Source organism: Pelophylax lessonae (assembly GCF_965119305.1).
Source record: "Pelophylax lessonae genome assembly, chromosome: 5".
NCBI classification, from domain to species: Eukaryota; Metazoa; Chordata; class Amphibia; order Anura; family Ranidae; genus Pelophylax; species Pelophylax lessonae.
The window spans coordinates 365163329-365183851 of NC_138772.1; the positions used below are offsets into that span (position 1 = coordinate 365163329).

Consider the following 20523-nt stretch of genomic DNA (forward strand, 5'->3'; position numbering starts at 1 on the left):
ACAGCCAAGTACCAAGTAGTAAACTAGCACCAGGTGCTTTGTGACAAGAAATAGCAGTGAGCAGGCTGATGACTCTGTCATTGTTTTGCTTTTCCTTCACTGCCCAATCAGATTGCCTGGGGCATGTCAGTGACCAAGCTATATTGGTTAAAGTGAAACTCTAGGCAAGCCGCTTAATACACAGAAATGCATAAATGTTGACTATTTTACACCCCAAACATTTGTAATTTTGGACCAGAATTCTTTATGATACACACACCTAGAGTAAACAGTAAGATCACTCTGCTACTTTCTGGTTTAACATTACTGATTTCTGGGTCAGTTTTACTGGTCAGTGGACAATGATTGTACAGCTCCATTGCCCAATGAGGAGACTGGACGTGGAGAGGTGACATAGGAAGCTGCATTACCGACAAGATGAAATACATTATCCATCCTTTAACATTCTGGCTGGACAGTTTGTTAAAAAAAAATAAAAATATGTAAATCACAAGACTTTTATGTTACCGAATTGAAAAAATGTGGTCACTGACCTGGTTATGCTGCTTGGATCACAAAACTAGTTGAAGAAAATCACAACTCATTGTGCCAGATAGAAGAGTTCAAATATATGTATTTTAACTGTGTGTGTGTGCAGCTGGAGTTCAAAATAACAGTTGTAGACCTAACTGTGGTGTCTTTCACACATTGTGAATATTCGTGCATTACACCAAAATAAAATTTACTGTACATAAAAAGTACTACATTTATCGAAATTCATAAGAATTAAATTGGGTGCACATAAAGCCCTTTAGTCATTTAAAACTTTACAAGGGATTCACTCTTAAAGCCCAATCCATACCGCTGGGTTAAACGAAAGAAAACTGGCAGCTCTGGTCGTAGTCACTGTCCTAACAATCCGATGTTAGTACAGCAATCTCCCCCACTGAGCTGTTCTGAATAGGGGACGGCCCCCCCGCCAAAACACTCTGGCAGCGCTCTCAGCCAATGGCTAAGAGAGGTGATCGGGAGCCCGTTGGCTGCTGGTTTTCCAGCATGCACATCTGACAGAAGTCGGCCAAACGGCTGGCCTCTTCTCGGACCGGCTGCAGTACACATAGGCCTAATGTCTGTTTTTATTGAGCCGGAAAAATATACCAGACCCACATATCTTCCCGCATCTAGTTTTGACAAAAACAGTGTTTAGGTACCTTCAAATGAGACTCAAGTCAGTCATGTTCCAACCACTAATTCTTTCTCTGTGTCTCTCCTGTTGGGATGGGTAAAGGTTTTCCCAACTCTTCTATGAATCCTCGTTGGTTAGAACTATAAAAAAGTACATACATTTCCCTAAAGCTCTATGTAAGGAGCAGGAGCAGATATCATTCTGCTCTTCTCTTCTAAACGCTATGACACAAACAAATGACCATGGAGGGCTATGACAGCCAAGGCTCACAGGAAGATGTCATCCATCCAGGATGTGAGAAAGCAGCAAAAGAAAAATTAGGAAGCATTGAGCAGCACAGTAGTAGGTATATGGTAAATACTACAAACCGCATATATTTATGCAAATTGGGGGGAAAAGTTGATTAATATTAAAAATATAATAAAAAAATGATCTAGAGTTGAGATTTAACAACTTTGGATTTAAAAATGATAGGTGCTTACTTAGACCTTAGAATCTGAAAAACAAAGCAGTAAAAGAGTCCTAAAATACCTTAAAACTGAAGTCAAGGCATACATGTTTTACCTCTTTAACCACTTCCTTACCGAGTCATGTAAAATGACGTCGGCAAAGTGGTTGTCTAGATCCGGGCCGCCGTCATATGACGTCGGCCCGTTCTAGCTGCTACTGCGCGCCCCCGGCGGCGCGCAGCGGCGCGATCAGGGATGAGGCTCGTCCCTCGGACATAGCCCATCACTGATCAAGGTAAACAGCCAATAGAAATTGGCTGTTTACCACGTGATCGGCTGTGTCAATCACAGCCGATCACATGAGCGGCTCCAGCACGAGCCGCTCGTTCTCTCTGCAATGCGCGCCCCCGGGGGCGCGCAGAGCAGCGATCGGGGACGAGGCTCGTCCCTCGGACAGAGTCGATCCCCGATCTAGGTAAAGAGCCAATGAAATTGGCTCTTTACCACGTGACCGGCTGTGTCCAATCACAGCCGGTCACAAATGTCAACAGAGAACACGGTAACTAGCTGTCACCGTGTTCTCCTCCTCACACACTGATCCTGTGTGAGGAGGAGAGTATGGTAACAGCTAGTTACCAACTACAGTGCACCCCAACCACACTGATTGCCCCCCCCCCCAATAAAGAGCACCTGTCACTAGCCCATCAAAGTACCCGAGTACCTGTCATCAGGTACTCAGATGACAGGTACTCGGGTACTCTGATGGGCTGGTGACAGGTATTCGGGTACTCTGATGACAGGTACTCGGGTACTCTGATGACAGGTACTCGGGTACTCTGATGACAGGTACTCGGGTACTCTGATGACGGGTACTCGGGTACTCTGATGACGGGTACTCGGGTACTCTGATGACAGGTACTCGGGTACTCTGATGACAGGTACTCGGGTACTCTGATGACAGGTACTCGGGTACTCTGATGACAGGTACTCGAGTACTCTGATGACGGGTACTCGGGTACTCTGATGACAGGTACTCGGGTACTCTGATGACAGGTACTCGGGTACTCTGATGACAGGTACTCGGGTACTCTGATGACAGGTACTCGAGTACTCTGATGACGGGTACTCGGGTACTCTGATGACAGGTACTCGGGTACTCTGATGACAGGTACTCGGGTACTCTGATGACAGGTACTCGAGTACTCTGATGACGGGTACTCTGATGACGGGTACTCGGGTACTCTGATGACAGGTACTCGGGTACTCTGATGACAGGTACTCGGGTACTTTGAGTACCTGTCAACGGAGTACCCGTCATCAGAGTACCTGTCACCTACCCATCAGAGTACCCGAGTACCTTCCACCTGCTCATCAGAGTACCTGACGCCTGAAGTACCCAAGTACTTGCCGCCTGCTCATCAGTACCCATCACTACTCATCAGTACTCATCAGTACCTATCACGTATCAGTACTGATCATCAGTACCCATCAGTACAGTATCACCTATCACCTATCAGTCAGTGAGTACTACTCATCAGTACCTATCACCTGCCTGTCACCTGCCCATCAGAGTACCCGAGTACCTGTCACCTGCCTATCGGAGTACCCGAGTACCTGCCACCTGCTCATCAGTACCAGAGTACCTGTCACCTGCCCAACAAAGTACCCGAGTACCTGTCACCCTTCATACAGCCACCATGTCCAAGTCCAAAAAGGTTTATATACGTCCTCCGTTTAAACCTAAATACCGGTGTTATGGTAGCAGATAGCTGCCATAACCCTGGTATTTTTTTAAACGGTGGACGGTTGGCTTTCCGATAAGGGTGGTCCCAGCGGCGGATTCGCCGTGGGATCACCCTTCCGGGATGGCGGAAGAGGCGCCCCCCCCCCTCCCGACGCGTTCCGGTCCTTTTCCCCGCTTACCGGACCCGCCGGCAGCGGGGAAAACGATCCGGTCCCGAATCCTCACAGACAGGATGTCGAGTGAGGGCAAGCTTGCCCTCACTTGACTCTATGGTCTTGGAGGACCGGAGCTACGGAAAATGTTGTTGCCTAGCAACCGGTTTAAAGGTCCTTTTTTTTTTTTTTTTTCATTTTATATTATAATTATTATTTTTTTTTTTTTTTCTATCTTTTAGTGTACTTGTGAGATCTGAGGACTTTTTGACCCCAGATCTCACAAAAAAGAGGTCCTGTCGTGCCTATTTCTATTACGAGGAATATTTACATTTCTTTTAATAGAAATAAAAATGATCAATTTTTTTTTTTTTTTAAACGGTGTAAAAATAAAAAATAATAAATAAAATAAATAGTAAAAAAAAAAAAAAAAAAAAAATTAAAGCGCCCTGTCCCCGTTAGCTCGCGCGCAGAAGCGAATGCATACAGAAACCCCGCCCACATATGTAAACGGTGTTCAAACCACACATGTGAGGTATCGCCGCGATCGTTAGAGCAAGGGGAATAATTTGAGCCCTAGACCTCCTCTGTAACTCAAAGATGGCAACCTGTAGAAATTTTTAAATTGTCGCCTATGGGGATTTTTAAGTACCAAAGTTTGTCACCATTCCGTGAGCGTGCGCAATTTTGAAACATGACATGTTGGGTATCTATTTACTCGGCGTAACATTATCTTTCACATTATGGAAAAAAATTGGGCTAACTTTACTGGTTTCTTATTTTTTAATTAAAAAAAGTGAATTTTTTCCAAAAAAACTGCGTTTGGAAGACCGCTACGCAAATACGGTGTGATAAAAAATAGTGCAATAATCTCCATTTTATTCTCTAGGGTCTCTGCTAAAAAAAAATATATAATGTTTGGGGGTTCTAAGCAGTTTTCTAGCAAAACAACTGATTTTAGCTTGTAAACACCAAATGTCAAAAATAGGCCTAGGCAAGTGGCTAGGATGCATGATGATGCTCCTTGGATGTTCGGCCCCTCTATATGGCTAGGCTGTGAAAAAGTCTCACACATGTGGTATTGCCATACTCAGGAGGAGTGGCAGAATGTATTTTGGGGTGTCATTTTTGCTGTGTACATGCTATGTGTTAGGAATATCCTATAAATTGACAACTTTGTGTAAAAAAAAAAAGTTTTCATTTTTTTCCCACATTTTCCAAAAACCTGTGGAAAAAAATGATATGTTCAAACGACCCATAATGCCTCATAGAATATACGTTGGAGTGTTTGCTTTCCAAAATGGGGTCATTTTGTGGACTTTTCCATTGTATTGGTGCTCTAGGGCCTTGAAAAGTGTGATAGGTAGTAAGAAAGTTTTATGTGTATTTATGCTCCTAGAACGCCTGAAGGTGCTTCTTGGACGTGGAGTCTCTTTTTGTGGCCAGGCTGTGTAAAAGTCTCACACATGTGGTATCGCCATACTCGGAAGGAGTAGCAGAATGTATTTTTGGGTGTAATTTTTGCTGTGTACATGCTATGTGTTAGAAATAGCTTATAAATTGACAACTTTGTGGGAAAAAAAAGAAGAAAAAAAATTTTTCTTCATTTTCCCAAGAATTGTGGGAAAAAATTACAACTTCAAAAAACTCACCATGCCTCTTACTAAATACCTTGGAATGTCTACTTTACAAAAAGGGGTCATTTGGTCGGTATTTGTACTGTCCTGACATTTCAGGGCCTCAAGAAAGGAGATAGGCAGTCAGTACATCTGGTGTGATCAATTTTCAGTAATTGGTACCATAGCTTCTAGACTCAATAACTTTCACACAGACTAAATAATATACACTAATTTGGGTTAATTTTACCAGAGACATGTAGCAGTATACATTTTGGCCCAAATGTATGAAGAAAAATTTATTTTTTGCAAAATTTCATAATTGAAACTAAAAAAAAGTGTTTTTTTTTCAAAATTTTTGCTCTTTTTTTGCATATATCACGAAAAAAAAAAACCCCAGTTGTGATCAAATACCACCAAAAGAAAGCTCTATTTGTGTGAAAAAAATGATAAAAATTTTGTTTGGTTATAGTGTAGCATGACTGAATTGTCATTCAAAGTGTGAGAGTGCTGAAAGCTGAAAATTGGTCTGGGCAGGAAGGGTGTCTAACTGCTCTGTATGGAAGCGGTTAAAAAACTAAACACTGTTTCCTAAAAGGCTAGGGAAACAGTCTCTCTGTACCATAAAACTCTGTGGAGTTCTACTGTGCATGCGCTAGTAACAGTAAAATGAAGATCGGACAGCCACATGCAAAACACTGCATTGTAACACCAAGAGATTTGATACCAGAAATCATTAAGTTTGCAGTTAAAAATAGGGAGGGGGGGGGGCACATGCAATAACTGCACCAGAACCCTGGGGGCCTTAATACCAGATTTTGGCAAGTATATAACTAAGAAGGAAGGGGGAGGGTGGGTTACTTCCGCAAAATGCAAGGTAAGGGGATAGGGAAACTTAAAAAATAAATAAATGATTTTGCACTTTCTGCCTCCTGTGTCTAATTAGGGAGCTTCCTCTTTCCTTTCTGTCCTGTAGACAGATTAGGAAATTACCAAAGTAAAGGAAATCCCCATTTAGCCCTCGTTCACACTGGTGTGATTTGTCATGCGATTTGGAAGTCGTACCCCTTACTGCCAATGTTGCAGCGATTATGAAAAAGTTTCCCGCATTACTTTTTTCCAATTTCATTGCGACTTGCATAGGCTTCTATTAAATTAAAACGCAAGCCGCAATGAAATTGGCAGTGCATATAGCACTGATCTGCGGTTTTGAGCTTGTGCTGAACTAGTACAACTTCAGCACAATTTCAACTCACACCAGTGTGAACCAGGGCTTAGAGAAATTTCACCAGAACAAGTGTCTTCATTGGAAGAAAATCCAACCACTTCCATTCTGGTAACAATTTGCCAACTTAAAGATTGAATTTGTCCTTGTTTTCAGTGGAGAACCCAAAAAAAACAAGAAATCAAATCTCTCCCCCTTAGGGACACAGAAATGAATGCCTGACAGGGGCAATAACTGCTCACCACTCTAAAACTAAAAATAAAAGTTTTGACTCTAGATGTAATTTAAGTGTTTGTTACCCCGACACTTCATATTTCTTATATGTGCCTGCTGTATCATGTACTTGTATGAGAAAGTATCCTTAACTCTTTGTAGTACTTCCTTTGTGTGAAATCCCTGGTGTTCCTACCAGTTCCTCTGCTTTTCTATTAAAAACTGACCACACTAAGCAGGAGAGCACATCATGGTCAGTTCTCTAGCTATGCTGGGAACTCAGCCTGCTCTCCTCCACTGATCAGACTTGTCTAGACCCGCCCCCACCGCACAGCTATTCACTGGGAAGCTCAGTACACTGCTACTTCTCCCCCAGCTTTTATGGAGCTGAGAACAGAGGAATGTGATCATTTATTTAAAAAAAAAAGGGGAAAATTTTAATTTTTTTTTTTTAGCTATACAAAAATGTTTTGCCTTTCATTTCTATTTTAAACTGAATAGGTCGTTTTAGAAGGTGATCGATTACAATCACTTTAAGACAAGTTGTAGGTTTTCATCTAAATGAATACTTAGATACATATAAAAGGAGGCCATCATCTGGACCACTGTGCAACTGGACAAAAAAAAAAATCAACACACACAGTGGGGTTGATTTGCTAAAACTGGAAAGTGCAAAATCTGGAGCAGCTGTGCATGGTACGCAATCAGCTTCTAACTTCAGCTTGTTAAATAAAAAAATCCTGGAAGCTGATTGGTTTCTATGCTGAACTGCACCATATTTTGCACTCTCCAGTTTTAGCAAATCAACCCCAATTGGTTTAGTGATGTACCTAGCTAAAATACATAGTAGATATCCATACTGTTTAAGTAGCTTCGCTATGGGAATACAGCATATTAAACTGTGCTGCGTTATTCCATTGCGTTATTCAAGGACCATCCACGTTCCCATGAGATTTGATCAGTATGTTGAACTGAGACAAACATTTCAGTCTGCCATTACTGCACGTGTTATATATTTCTTAGAATATCACTGACAGACAGGGTCCTGTAGTTGTGCAGGAGAAATGACAGATGGAAGGGAACAGGTGAAAAAAAGTTGACATTGTTAAGACAAAAGAGGAAAAAAATTACAGAATGAAAAGAGCTTGCTAGCTATGTAAACTAAAGCAACTTGCAAAATAATTTTTTTACATCATTTGATATCCCTACTGCTCTATAGATAACAGAACTTTAAAAAGTTAGTAAAAATACACAGATAAATATTGAATAACATGACAAAGAAAATGCAAATAAATGTATATCTCTGTATTAACCCCCACGAATCTACCATTCTTGAAGAGTGTTCCATTTTACCACAGTCACAGTGATGATGTTACTGATAAAGAGCTTAATACTCATCATTAAAGAGCTTAATACTCATCATTAAAGAGCTTAATACTCATCATTAGGGTATTTATCAGAAGCAAGTTTCCTAGTGGTATGTGGAGTTAAAGCTCCACAGCCCATACAGCTGTGGGGAGAAGTGTTTAGTTTCCCAAAATTGCAGCAAAAAATCTAATGATTTTGGTGAAATTATGGTGGTTTTTAGGGCTCCTGAGGGATATGAAAGTTTCCTTCAATTGTCCCAGATCTGTTCTTGTCCTGGAAAACAGCCCCTCATTAGCCCTATTATTTTTTTGCAGAGAGCCATTTTTTTTGGGAGTATATACAGTATATGCATACACATATTGTTTGAGTGTGGATATTCTATACACCAGGGATAAGCAAACTGTGGCCCTCCAGCAGTTGCAAAATTACAAGTCCCATCATGCCTATGTCTCTGGGTGTCATGCTTGTGGCTGTCAGAGTCTTGCTATGCCTCATGGGACTTGTAGTTCTGCAACATCTGGAGGACCACAGTTTGCATATCCCTGCTATACACTGAGCAGATGTTTCTGGTGCCATCTCATCCCCCTTTTTGTGGGGAGAACAACTTAGATTCAACATGAATGACTGACTTTTTGCTCTGAGAACAACTGCACATGGTTCTCAGCTCCAACAGACAGGTAGCTATAAATATTTATTACATAAAAAGTATATATGCATTTACACTGCACATTTTACTACATAGTTTTAGTGGAAGATATTGAAACATACTTTTATTCATCAATATTGTAAAATGCTGAATAGTGAAGATAAATCAATTCTGTGAATATCTTCCTATATGACATTAAATGTTGGCTCTATTTTTAAATTTATACAATAGACTACAGGACCCTTAGCAGTTTGGAAAAAGAATAATTTATCCTGTGTACATATGCAGTATTTTATATAATATTGCATGCTTCCCCTTTAAGCAAACAACTCGCCTAAATTTAATTGTGGCACAAGGCTCAAATAATAACCTTAATTTAGGTTTGCTGAAAGGTGCAGATTCTCTAGAGCTTGTGATTCAGCCAATCAGGATGTGATCATATCACTTAGGTCTTCTCTGAACAGTAATAAATGATTTGGCGAATGATCATGATTTTTAATGTGCAGGATATTTACGACTGCAGTCAAGTGTAAGGAAAAAGGCTACAGGCAGTTGTAAAGTAAGCCCACATACTTTATACACATATCCTGAATGGATGAAATGTCATAAATATTTATATGCAAATTGAATAAGGTTTTTTTATATGCCAACATGAACACACAAACCTGAAGCATGGCTAATATAAAAGCCCAACAAGATGTGGTTTGTTAACCAAGTATTTACTTTCCACTAGAAAAAAAATAAGACAAAGAATACTAGACATAATATTACTATTTGCACTACCATTCCTTAACGTCTATTAACTGTGAAAAGCAGAGTTAAAGGAGAAGTTTGCATTTAATAACATTTTAATAATATCTCTTCTATATAAATAGTCAAAACCTGTGCATTAAACATGTAAATTTTTACCATTTTAGGAATAGGTTTGGTTTTAAAGATCCCAATCCATCCTATCCCAGGATTTGATAATATGCAAAAGTTTCTGAATATATCATTGGTTTGTTAATGGGTAGACCTTTTTGTAGTGTGCAGTTGGGATCCATGGAGTTAGAAAATGTCAAGGTGAGTAATAATAAATGTCCAACATCCCAACCACCCACTGTACATACTGTTAATGAATTTACCTGTAATCACACCAAGGACACATGTACGGCTTTTCTCCAGTATGGACTCGCTTGTGTCGTGTTAAGTGGGATTGCGTTGCAGAAGCAAAATTGCATTCATCACATTTAAATGGTTTCTCTCCTGTTTAAAAGCAAGAATTTCCACATAATTATAAGAGATTCATTTGTATCATTACATTTTTAAGTACACTACAATGGTTGTTTTTAAGCGCTTATCAGGTGGTCATATTTTTCTTTTGTTTGATATAACCTGGAGACAGCAGTGGTACATTATATTGTATATATTTACCAAAATGGATGAGCGCTAGGTTTTCAATTATATGTCCATTTAATAAAAATTTGTGCAAACAATTGGTGAAATACCAGTATAGTGCCACCAGTATTGAAGTGCAATTAAACATAAGAACATGTAAGTGTCCGAAATAAATCTTTAAACAACAATGTTCTTGAAATTCTTATTTAATATGCTCCACACACTTCATGCAAATATAAACTGCTGTATCAAACAGTGCTCCTTTGTGTTTCCACACCACGACCCCCTCACAGGCTTTAACTCCACTTCCACCATCTAACCACCCTCCTTTCAATGGTAGCAGCCATCGCCCTCACACTCTTATTTCAATACCCCTGCTTCCACAAGTCAGTCCCCTCTTCTTATGTGTCCTCGGGAATGCCCACGCAGTCTTTAACAAACTTGGCTCTGGAAGCGACCTCTTCCTCTCGTTATTGAAACCTGGCTTCAAAATTCTGACTCTCAGCTGCCCTCTCTTATGGTGCCCTTCACTGGACTCCCCCAGACCCAGTGGATGAAAAGGAGTTGGAATTGGATGACTTCTTTGCCCAAAAAGCATCTCCCAGATTCTCTGCATACCTCCCTCTCTTTTCTCTGCTCTTTTGAAGCACACTGTATGCATCCTTTTTTTCCAGTCTCCCTGAGGATTGCAGTGATATATTAACTTCCCAGACCAATGACATGCTTTCTTCATTACTTGTCTGCTTGGCTACCTAATATCATTCTTAGTGACCAACATTTCAGTCAAATTTAAAAAATAACTAAAGAAAAAACTTTTTATTTAGTTTTAGACAGATGGAGATGTGTTAGAACACCTGAAAGTTTTTATTGCCGTCTGTAACCCCATTAGGCAGATCCATCCTCTCAATTTGTTTGGTCAGGTGGCAAAAAATGAACCCAAAAGAGTTACAACCCTCCATTACTCTATCCAAAATTATATTTTTTTTTTCATGCAGAACCAGGTTCCATCTCTCCACTGTCATCTTTCCCTCCATTTTTAAACATACAATGGTTACCCCATACTTAATAAACCCTCACTGAACCCCACCTGTTAAAACAACTTAAGACCCATCTGTCTGCTCCCAAATGCCTTCAAACGTCTTGAACACCTTGTTCACAACAGTACAAGTTGTTACCTCACTGATAACAACCTCCTTGACCCTCACAGATTGCTATCACCTTCAAAATGTATAATACAAAAGTTACAAAGAATATAACACAATACGTAAAAAGGAAATCAAGTCTGCAAAATATCAAAACACATAGGTTGCAATTCTTCAAATATTTTAACAGTATAAAAGGTCAAGTCAAATGTATTAATTACCTTTTTCAGGTTTGTGTATACAACGGGTAAGCTCAAGTCCATTATGGGGATAGTATTGGCATACCCCCAAATTAACCACTTTGGCTCAAAATTAATATGGTACAGAATTATTTTGACAGAATAAACATTAGTAAAGCAGCTGGAATGGATTAGATGGCATACACCTACATGTCCTAAGTAGAGCTCTGTTTTGTCAAAGAGCCATTGTTTCTAACTTTTAGGGACTTTTTAATGATTGGAATAGTACCAATTGATTGGTGTAAGGCCAATGTGGTGTCTATATTTAAAAAGGGATCAAAGTCTTTAGCAAGTAACTAGAGACTGGGTAGAATAATATCTATAATTGCGAACATAATGGAGAGTTTAAAAAAAGACTGCATAGATGAGTTTTTGCTATATAAAAAAAAAATATTTAAAGCTAATAGACAGCATGGATTCACAAAAGACTGTAGCTGTCAAACAAATCTGATTCCTTTTTATGAGGAAGTAAGCAAAAAAAGACAAGGGAGAGGCTGTGGACACAGTATACTTGGATTCTGCAAAATCTTTTGACACAGTTTCCCACATGTGGCTTAAGTGGACGTTAAAGTCGATGTTAAATGGATTAAAACTGGGTATAAGTCCATATTCAGAGAGTAGTGATTATTGGTTCATACTCTGAATGGTTAAATGTTATTAGTGGTGTACCCCAAGGTTCAGTGTTGGGGCCCTTACTTTTTATTATAATTATAAATCATGTAGTGTTTGGGAATAAAATTATAATTTCGCTATTTGCAGATGACACCGAGCTATATAATGGAATAATGCCCTTACACGATGTCTCCAACTTACAAGCAAATCTTAATGCACTGTTTAATATGGCAGCTATGTGGCAAATGAGATTTAAACTTGATAAATGTAAAGTTATGCACTTGGGGGTAAAAACATGCATGCATCATACATCCTAGGAGGAGTAAAACTAGGGAAAACAATGGTTGAGAAGGATCTGGATGTTCTAGTAAATCATAGACGTGTTAATAGCATGCAATGCCAAGCTGCAGTTTCTAAAGTAAGCAAAATACTAGTATTAAAAGTGGCATGGGCTCCAGAGAGAGAGAGAGAGAGATCATTTTGCTCATATACAAATCATTTATCTAGAATATGCAGTTCAGTTTTGGTCACCAGCTCACAGAAACGATAATGAGGAACTGGATAAAGTGCAAAGAAGGGCAACCTAATTCATAGTAGCCATGTAGGAGCTTTGGCTTTGAGCAAAGATTAGTTGAACTGAATTTATTCTCTCTTGAGAAGAGATGAATAAAGGGGGATATAATCACCATGTATAAATACATAAGTGGTCCATATAATGAACTTGATGTAGAGTTATTTACTTTAAGGTCATAACAAAAAACAAGGGGGCACTTGTTACGTTTGAAGGTAAGGGGGTTTAACCTGTAAATATGTAAAGGCTTCTTCAGAGTAAGAGCTGTGAAAATGTGGAATAGACTTCCTCAAGAACTTGTCCTGGCCAGCTCAGTAGATTGCTTTTTTTTTTTTTTTTTTTTAAAAAGGCTCAAATTCTATCCTGAATGCAAAAAATATAACCAGATACTTATATTGATAGGCATTAATACCAGGGGCAGTTGATCCAGGGAAATCTGATTGCCTCCTGCAGAATCAGGAAAAGTGTCTTTCCCCCACTGGAGCAAAATTGAATCATGCTTTAGTGTTTTCTTTTTTGCCTTCCTCTGGTTCAACTGTGGGTATAAGATTGTGTATATGGAAGTTTTCTGTGTATGTTTTTTTCTATTGGTTGAACTAGAACTGTTTTTTTTCAACCACACTAACTATGTAACATTCCACTGAAACTGTCCTACTACAACTCATAAATGACTAACTGCTTAAACTAATGGCCACTACTCCATACTCATACTCTTAGACTTTTCTGGTGCCTTTCATAGAGATCACCACCAGCATCTCCTCAATAAACTTCACTCCCTTGGTCTCTGTGACATGTGCTCTTTCCTGGTTCTCCTCTTGCGTATCTCATTGCACCTTCAGTGTCATCTACAACTCTTATCACCTCTGCTCCTTTTCCTCTTCCTGTTGGGGTACCCAAAGGCTCTGTCATGAAGACCATTCTATTCTCTCTTTATTCCTCTTTCCTGGGCCAGTTGACAACCTCACATGGCTTTCAATACAACCTCAATGCTGACGACACCCACGTCTATCTCTCTACTCCTTATCTCACCTCCTCGATCTCCTCATGTATCACTAATTTATTGAGTGGCATTATCAGTATGAATGTCACAACACTTCCTCAAACTCAATCTGTCTAAAACTAAACTTGCAATATTTCCATCTCCCCAATCCTCCACTCCTGACTTTACCATTAATATCAATAGTACAACCATGGTTTCCTCCAGGCATGCTAGGGTGCTAGGTGTAATCCGAGACTCTGACCTCTCCTTCATGCCCCACAATCAATCACTGGCTTTGTCTTAGTGTCCATTCACACTGGTACGACTTGTCAGGCGACTTGGTCAGCCTGACAAGTCGTGCACCGTCGATCCCACTGTGTAGTACAGGAGCCATTCTAATAGGAGCGACACAAGTCGCTCCGACTTAGAAAAAGGGTCCTGTACTACTTGGGGCCGACCTGGAGGTGACTTGCATTGACTTCCATTATGTGAAGTCCATGCAAGTCGCGCCGAAGTCGCGCTGCACGTGACTTCACAGGTCACCCCCTAAATCGGAGCGACTGAATGTGAACGGGGACTTACTGCCTTAACATCCACAACATTCCCAAAACTTTTCCCTTCTTAACTAGTGACACCTCAAAACAATGTATTTATTTCATAGTCATCCCCCACTTTCACTACAGCAACTCTCTTTGTACTCTTCCTAGGCCTAGCTCTACCCAGATTATCCCCCCTCCAGTCTTTTATGAATGCTGATGCTAGACTCATCTAATTTACTGATATGTTGTTGCTGTCCCACTTTGCCAATCCCTTCATTAGCTTCCACTGATCCAACATATAAAATTCAAAATACTAACTGCAACATACAAAGCCAACCAGAACACTGCCCCCCCTTACATTACCAACCTCATCTCAACATATAATCGCCCAAATCGTCCATTCTTTTCTTCCCAAGAACTTCTTCTCTCTCATCACCTCCTTCCACTCTTGTCTGCAGGACTTCTCCAGAACCTCCACCATCATTTGAAAGTCCTTACCCTATCTGCCTTTAGGTGACCACCTCCATAAGCTCATTCCCCCAGAGCTATTACTTTTTTATATCACCTCCCCTCCCTTCATATTGTAAATGCTGTACACACTGTTGGTGCCATATAAATCCTGTATAATAATAATTGTACATGTTGTCAGAGGGAAATCACTTTTTGGATGATGATAGTCTTGCAAATAAGGTTTAGACCGCTGTCCATAACTCAGCTTAATTATTTTAACAGGGCATGTGAACTGGACGTTCATTTTTATTGGCAGGCAATACAGGAATCTTTCCCCTCCAAAACTAAAATAATAGGCTAAAGCTTGAAGCAGTTATTTTATTTCACTGTATTAACTGCAGCACTTGTTCATTGATGGCTTCACAGATTTGTGATCATTTCCTCTCCTCTTTCTCCGCCTCTGAGCTTACTCCCGGACTTCAAATGGGCAGTGTGTAATTAGTATTAATAGGGAACATTATTGAAATAAAGCTGGAAAGTCTCTCATCTGTAGCTGATCGTTTTAATATCCCTATTCTTACTTCCAGCGGCAGTACAGACTTTACACTGACATGACAATAATCATCTAGTTCATTTTCCATCCTTGATTTAAAAATGTGGCTACGAAGAATCTATCATTTACATATATCATTAGATATCAGATACGTTTTCAGATTGGATAAAAATGTGCATAAAAATGTACTTTGGTCAAAGGACTTGCTTGAATTTATTTGCATTAAAGTGCATCTCTTGTATATACTGAATGTATCATTTTGTGGGTTGACTCAGTTCATTAAGGGGTACTCAATTGTACATGGCTCCTCTGAAACATTTGAGACTGAGATGAAAAATGTTACAAAACCCAGCATATAGGAGTCTCATTTTACAAAAAGATATTATTGTCTGCTTCTGTTTCCTTGGCTGTATTGTCTTCTTCAACTTATATTATACGAAGGTAGAAACCCTATTCTACTTTTACTTATATTATACGAAGGTAGAAACCCTATTCTACCGCTTCTGATCTGCATAATAAAACATTTTTTACATTGAGTTCAAATTCACTGATTTATGAAAATTAGACCTCTGGAAGTCTTGGGAGCTGTCCAGATTATTACTTTTAAAATGAGGACAAACAATGTTTTTTGAAAAGGATTACGTGCCCCTGGGTCATATAGATTAATAGAGCATAATCGTTAATCCCTATATTCCCTTTTACGAAAGGGAGCTCCAAAATTTGTCTCAAACTGTTGCCATTTATTGGGATGCTTACACTGAGTACTTCTTTAAGTGAAGATTTCATACATTTACCCTTGTATCACAACCATCAATCTAGTTGATCAAAGCAGGAGATGACCTAGGGCTTTAAATTGGAGAACTAAATGGATGATAGCATAGAATAGGCTACTGTTACAGTAACAACTGTTACCGTCACTTTATCATTAAATCATTCACAATTCTACTAACTACTGTATGTCAAATTTTGGTTCCTCAGAAGCTAGACGATGGCACATTACTTGCACGGGCCCGATATTGTAAATCTGACCTTGACAGCATACTCCTATTATGCTTCCTTCATTCCTTAGGAAACAAGCAGCCAGGAATACGTTTACAAAGTGAATAACTTGCTCAGAGTTTTATGTTACTACCATTTTTAGGGTCACAGCCACCCATCTTTCATGTTGCTTCTGCTGGGAATTCTTATACTCATAAGTGCTGAGCCTTCACACATGTCTTTTTCTACACCACTGGCATAAAGTCTCATCTTTTGAATCCCTTCAAGAATCACAAAGAATGGGCACAGTGATCCAACAGAGAACTGATAAGGAACATAAAAAAGGGCCCACAACTACATGGAACATTGTGGTCTTTTTCTACACTTCCCATTAAGTCAACTTTGTTGCACTGAGATACATATAGCATGCTAGCAATTCAGTGAGCAACTAATATCTCGGGATAGTTAGAGTTGTTACATAGCTATATAAAAATACTTCCTGTATGCATGATTTTACTGTAATGATAGAAAAAGACACTCCCACAATGTCTTCCTACTTTTGTCTTGATATTGAGTACTGCTTGTTAAACTGGCAATGTAAAATCTTTCTGATGCATCCTCTCTTATTACTTTCCCTATAATTAATGAATGCTACTTGTCAGGTTTAGCTAAAAAAAAAAAAAAAAAATCTAGTCATTTATGCCACAGATATCCTTCACACAGAAGACAGTCACATAATTCAGAAGTTCCGTTTGGTAGCTATTTGTCAATCATCTCTACTATAATTGGAGGTGGCTATGCTGTTGATTGAACAAAATACTACTATATGTCATGATGTCTCTTGAAGCTGTCAAGACTGTGTAGCCTATGAAGTACAAAGCAATCTTCAAATGAGTGATGAACTGACTAGGTGCTTCTATGATAGGAACAGAGTTGAAAAGGCTGCTTTTAATTCACACAACGGAGGAAACAGAGAGCTTGTCTGTCTCTAGCAAGTGAAAAATGATACAAAATTAAAAAAAAGAAAAGTTTATGCAGTATTAAAATTATTGTGTGACATATTTATTTAAAAATGTGATATTTCCTAACTTTTAAAGAAGAACACACACCATTTGCTTTGGATGATATGCAACAAGCACACGATGCTTGTACATTTAACTGTATGCATACAGTATGACAGACCACCTAACTGCTTGTCAATATGTAGTTTAAATTATTTACATTTCATTTAACATACAATTTGCCTGTATAGTGTCTTTGCAGTCAACCATTTCAATTTTTTATATTATTATTATTTTCAGTTTTTATAGTCAGTACATCTGAAGCAGTAACCTAATTTTCTCAAAGCTTACCATTTAAAAATTTTGGTCAACAGAAGGCATCCCTTTTACAGTACTTTTGTCTTCTCTACCCACATACAAAACTTCTGTGGGTTATTTCTGGATTTAGCAATGATTTCTTTTACTTACTCTTACCAAATGTAGAGAATCGTGGTAGTGAGGGGGGAAAATCACATATTCTCCCATAAAGTAACAGGCACCAACAGGCAAGCTGAGTGTTGGGAGAGTAGGGTAAACCCAGGTTCACATTGGTGCGAAATGAAAGACATGGTGCGACTGTTGAACCAACTTTGCCCTGCTACTTTAGTACCACATTGATACGACTTCCATGTGACTTTAATGAACGGGATCCGATTTTAAACTGGCTTTGAAATTAGTTCAACTTGGGTCTCGAGGGGAAGTCCCATGCCAAAATAATAATAAAAAACAAAAAAGCTGGGGCACCTTGTGGGCTTGTTCCACACAACCCTAGGCTGTGGTTGTGTGCGGGCAGGGGGCTTATCAAAATCTGGAAGCCCCCTTTAAGAAAGAGGGCCCCCAGATCCCACCCCCCATGTGAATGCATATAGGGGTGCATGGCCTAGTCACCCAAAAAAAAATAAACAGTGTAGTGTAAGAAAAATGGGCAACAGTTTTTGGGAAGTCCTTTGTTAAAAATGAATTATGTCCCCCATGGTATCTCCAATGTCAATCATGATGACCGTCGCTGACCCGATATAAAAATAAAAAGAACTCTTCAACTGACGAAGGCTCCAGCAGCTCTAGCCACTTCGGTGTCTGACAGTTCTCATATAACTATGGGGCGTGGCCATGCTATGACATCACCCAGGGACCCCCACCCTATTGTGACATCATGGACCCATCATGCCCGAGGCAGTGATGTAAAAAAGGGGCGGGTTATTCAGGGGACATCCCTGCATGGCCACACCCCATAGTTATATAAGAACTGTTAGACACCGGAGCTGCAAGAACAGCGGGAGCCTTCATTAGGGAAAGAGCAATTTTTTTTATCAGGTTGGCGACGGCAACCATCGTGATTGACGTTTGAGCTACTACGGGGGACATTCATTTTTTTTAAAAGGACTGCTTACACTACACTTTTTTTTTTGGGTGAATGAGTACTCCCTACTCATTCACATTGGGGGGGGGGGGGGGGGGGTGGTGCGCAGGCTCTTGTGGCTCTTTTTCCTGCCGGCCCCCCCACCCACAAAAACAACCCAGGGTTGTGGGGAAGAGGCCCTTGGAGGACTCCCAACACTGTTTTTTGTTATTTTGGTGTGGGGTTTCCCCTAAGAATCCATACCGAGCTCAAAGCACATGAGCATGTTGCAGGTGACAAGTCGGATCAGTTAAGATGCTAATCTGACTTGGATGTGACTTACATTATATTCTATGGGCTGAAATTGCACCCAAGTCAGACCAAAGTCGTGCAGGAACCTTTTTAAAAGTCGGACAGACACAACTCGGACCAGTTAAGATGGCTCTCGTATGGAAAAATAGATTTTTGCATGTCATGTGTCTAGTGCTCTCAAAGTCAGAGAGCTTGTCGCACCAGTGTGAACCAGCCCTAGAGGTGACGGGTGGGCTTTGTACAGCACCTGTCATTTTGCCTTGAGTGGGCAAAGGGATCGATTGTCTTAACACTCTCTTGTACCATAGCATCAGTCTTTGGCAGCATCTTTCCATGCAGAGCTGTCATATAATTTGGCACAGATTGCTTGAAATATGTGTCATTTAATGCAGTGGTCCTCAACTCCGGTCCTCAGGGCCCACTAACAGGCCAGATTTTAAGTATTACCTTGGGGAGATGCAGACTAGAGTACTGCAATCACTGAGCAGCAAATTATATCACCTGGGATGTATTTCAGTTATCTTGCAAATCTGGCCTGTTAGTGGGCCCTGTAGGCCAGGGTTGAGGACAACTGATTTAATGGAACAACTTTGTTTTAACATGGCAGCTCGTTATGTTAAAATGGTCCAAACACTTTTATTGAAACAATGTGCAATAAAACTTGTCAACTTACGTTATTGCAACACCCATTAAGGCACGGCTCTCTGTGCATTCCAGTGCCATGCATTTAGAATGGCCTGCACAGTGCGCCACAACACACATTTTTTCATTGTACAATACACAGCTGTAGCGCACCAACACGCACAATTGTTTCAGTTCACCAGAACGCACATACGCGTTCAAGCTCATTCAAAATGAATTCCAAAAGAACAGACTGTCTTTCCACAACACAGAAAATCCTGCACATTAATGTGCATGTGGTAATGCGCAACAATGCCCTGGCACAATTAGGATTTTTAAAATGCAGCTGGACAAAATACCTGAGTTTTGTCTTCATTATAGACTTCTGCAATGCCAAGCACAACGGAACTTACACAGAAAGATCCTAATGATTCAAATTAATTTTAGTTATTTATAAAAAGATTATATTCTAATTTAATAAACCTCTCTATATACACTTCCTATTTAAATTGCAATATTTCAAAGCATATCTGTCCAGGTATCTATTGTTAGCCCAAATTTGTAAACAGAACAGACACAGAGAAAATCTTCCTACACCGCATCTTTCCTGCTTATGTCGTGGATGTGAAAGCAAAAAAGTAAATGACCAACCTGTGTGCTGCCTCCGATGCTTCGTAAGGGCGTGACGGGTCCCACCAGCAAAGCCACAAAGGTCACACAAGAACGACTTCTCGCCTGTTGCAACAATAAACAGATGTGGGATTGTAGAGGTCACAGATCGTTAAAACATATCTATCAAGCCTTTCAGGGTTACTAATTCCTCCAATCAAATGTTTCCATGTAAATATGTCAAATGGGAATGAAATTACCACTGCGGTTTATTGACTGTGATAAAATCTGAAAAGCACCACTGAACATAATTACATACTTGTCAGACCCATAAAAATTAGCTTTATTATCAATGGAATGGTTTTGTACAACTTCATTTCTGTTAGATGCCTTCCAGATGGGGCTGCTTTATGCACTTGAACAGTTTTTATGCATACCCTGATTTTTTTTTACAATTCCCATACATCTGGCCTTTCTGAGCACACTAAATATTGTCTAAAATGTAGAATACAAATGCACATTATACAATTATAATCTGAATTTACTAACGCGCTATGTTTGTGTACGTTATTAGATACATTCAT

At 39.7% G+C, this 20523-nt stretch overlaps 1 protein-coding gene across 2 annotated transcripts in view; it reads right to left on the reverse strand.

Moving 5' to 3' along the window:
* The window catches only part of ZNF407 (zinc finger protein 407), a 773592-nt gene that overhangs the window by 210862 nt on the left and 542207 nt on the right, over nt 1–20523 (reverse strand). For both annotated transcript variants that reach the window (XM_082259209.1, XM_082259208.1), the window contains 2 exons: nt 19982–20065; nt 9703–9823 (listed from right to left, as the gene is read on the reverse strand). In XM_082259209.1, the coding sequence (XP_082115335.1) occupies nt 9703–9823; nt 19982–20065 (205 nt within the window). The remainder of the gene's footprint in view (nt 1–9702; nt 9824–19981; nt 20066–20523) is intronic.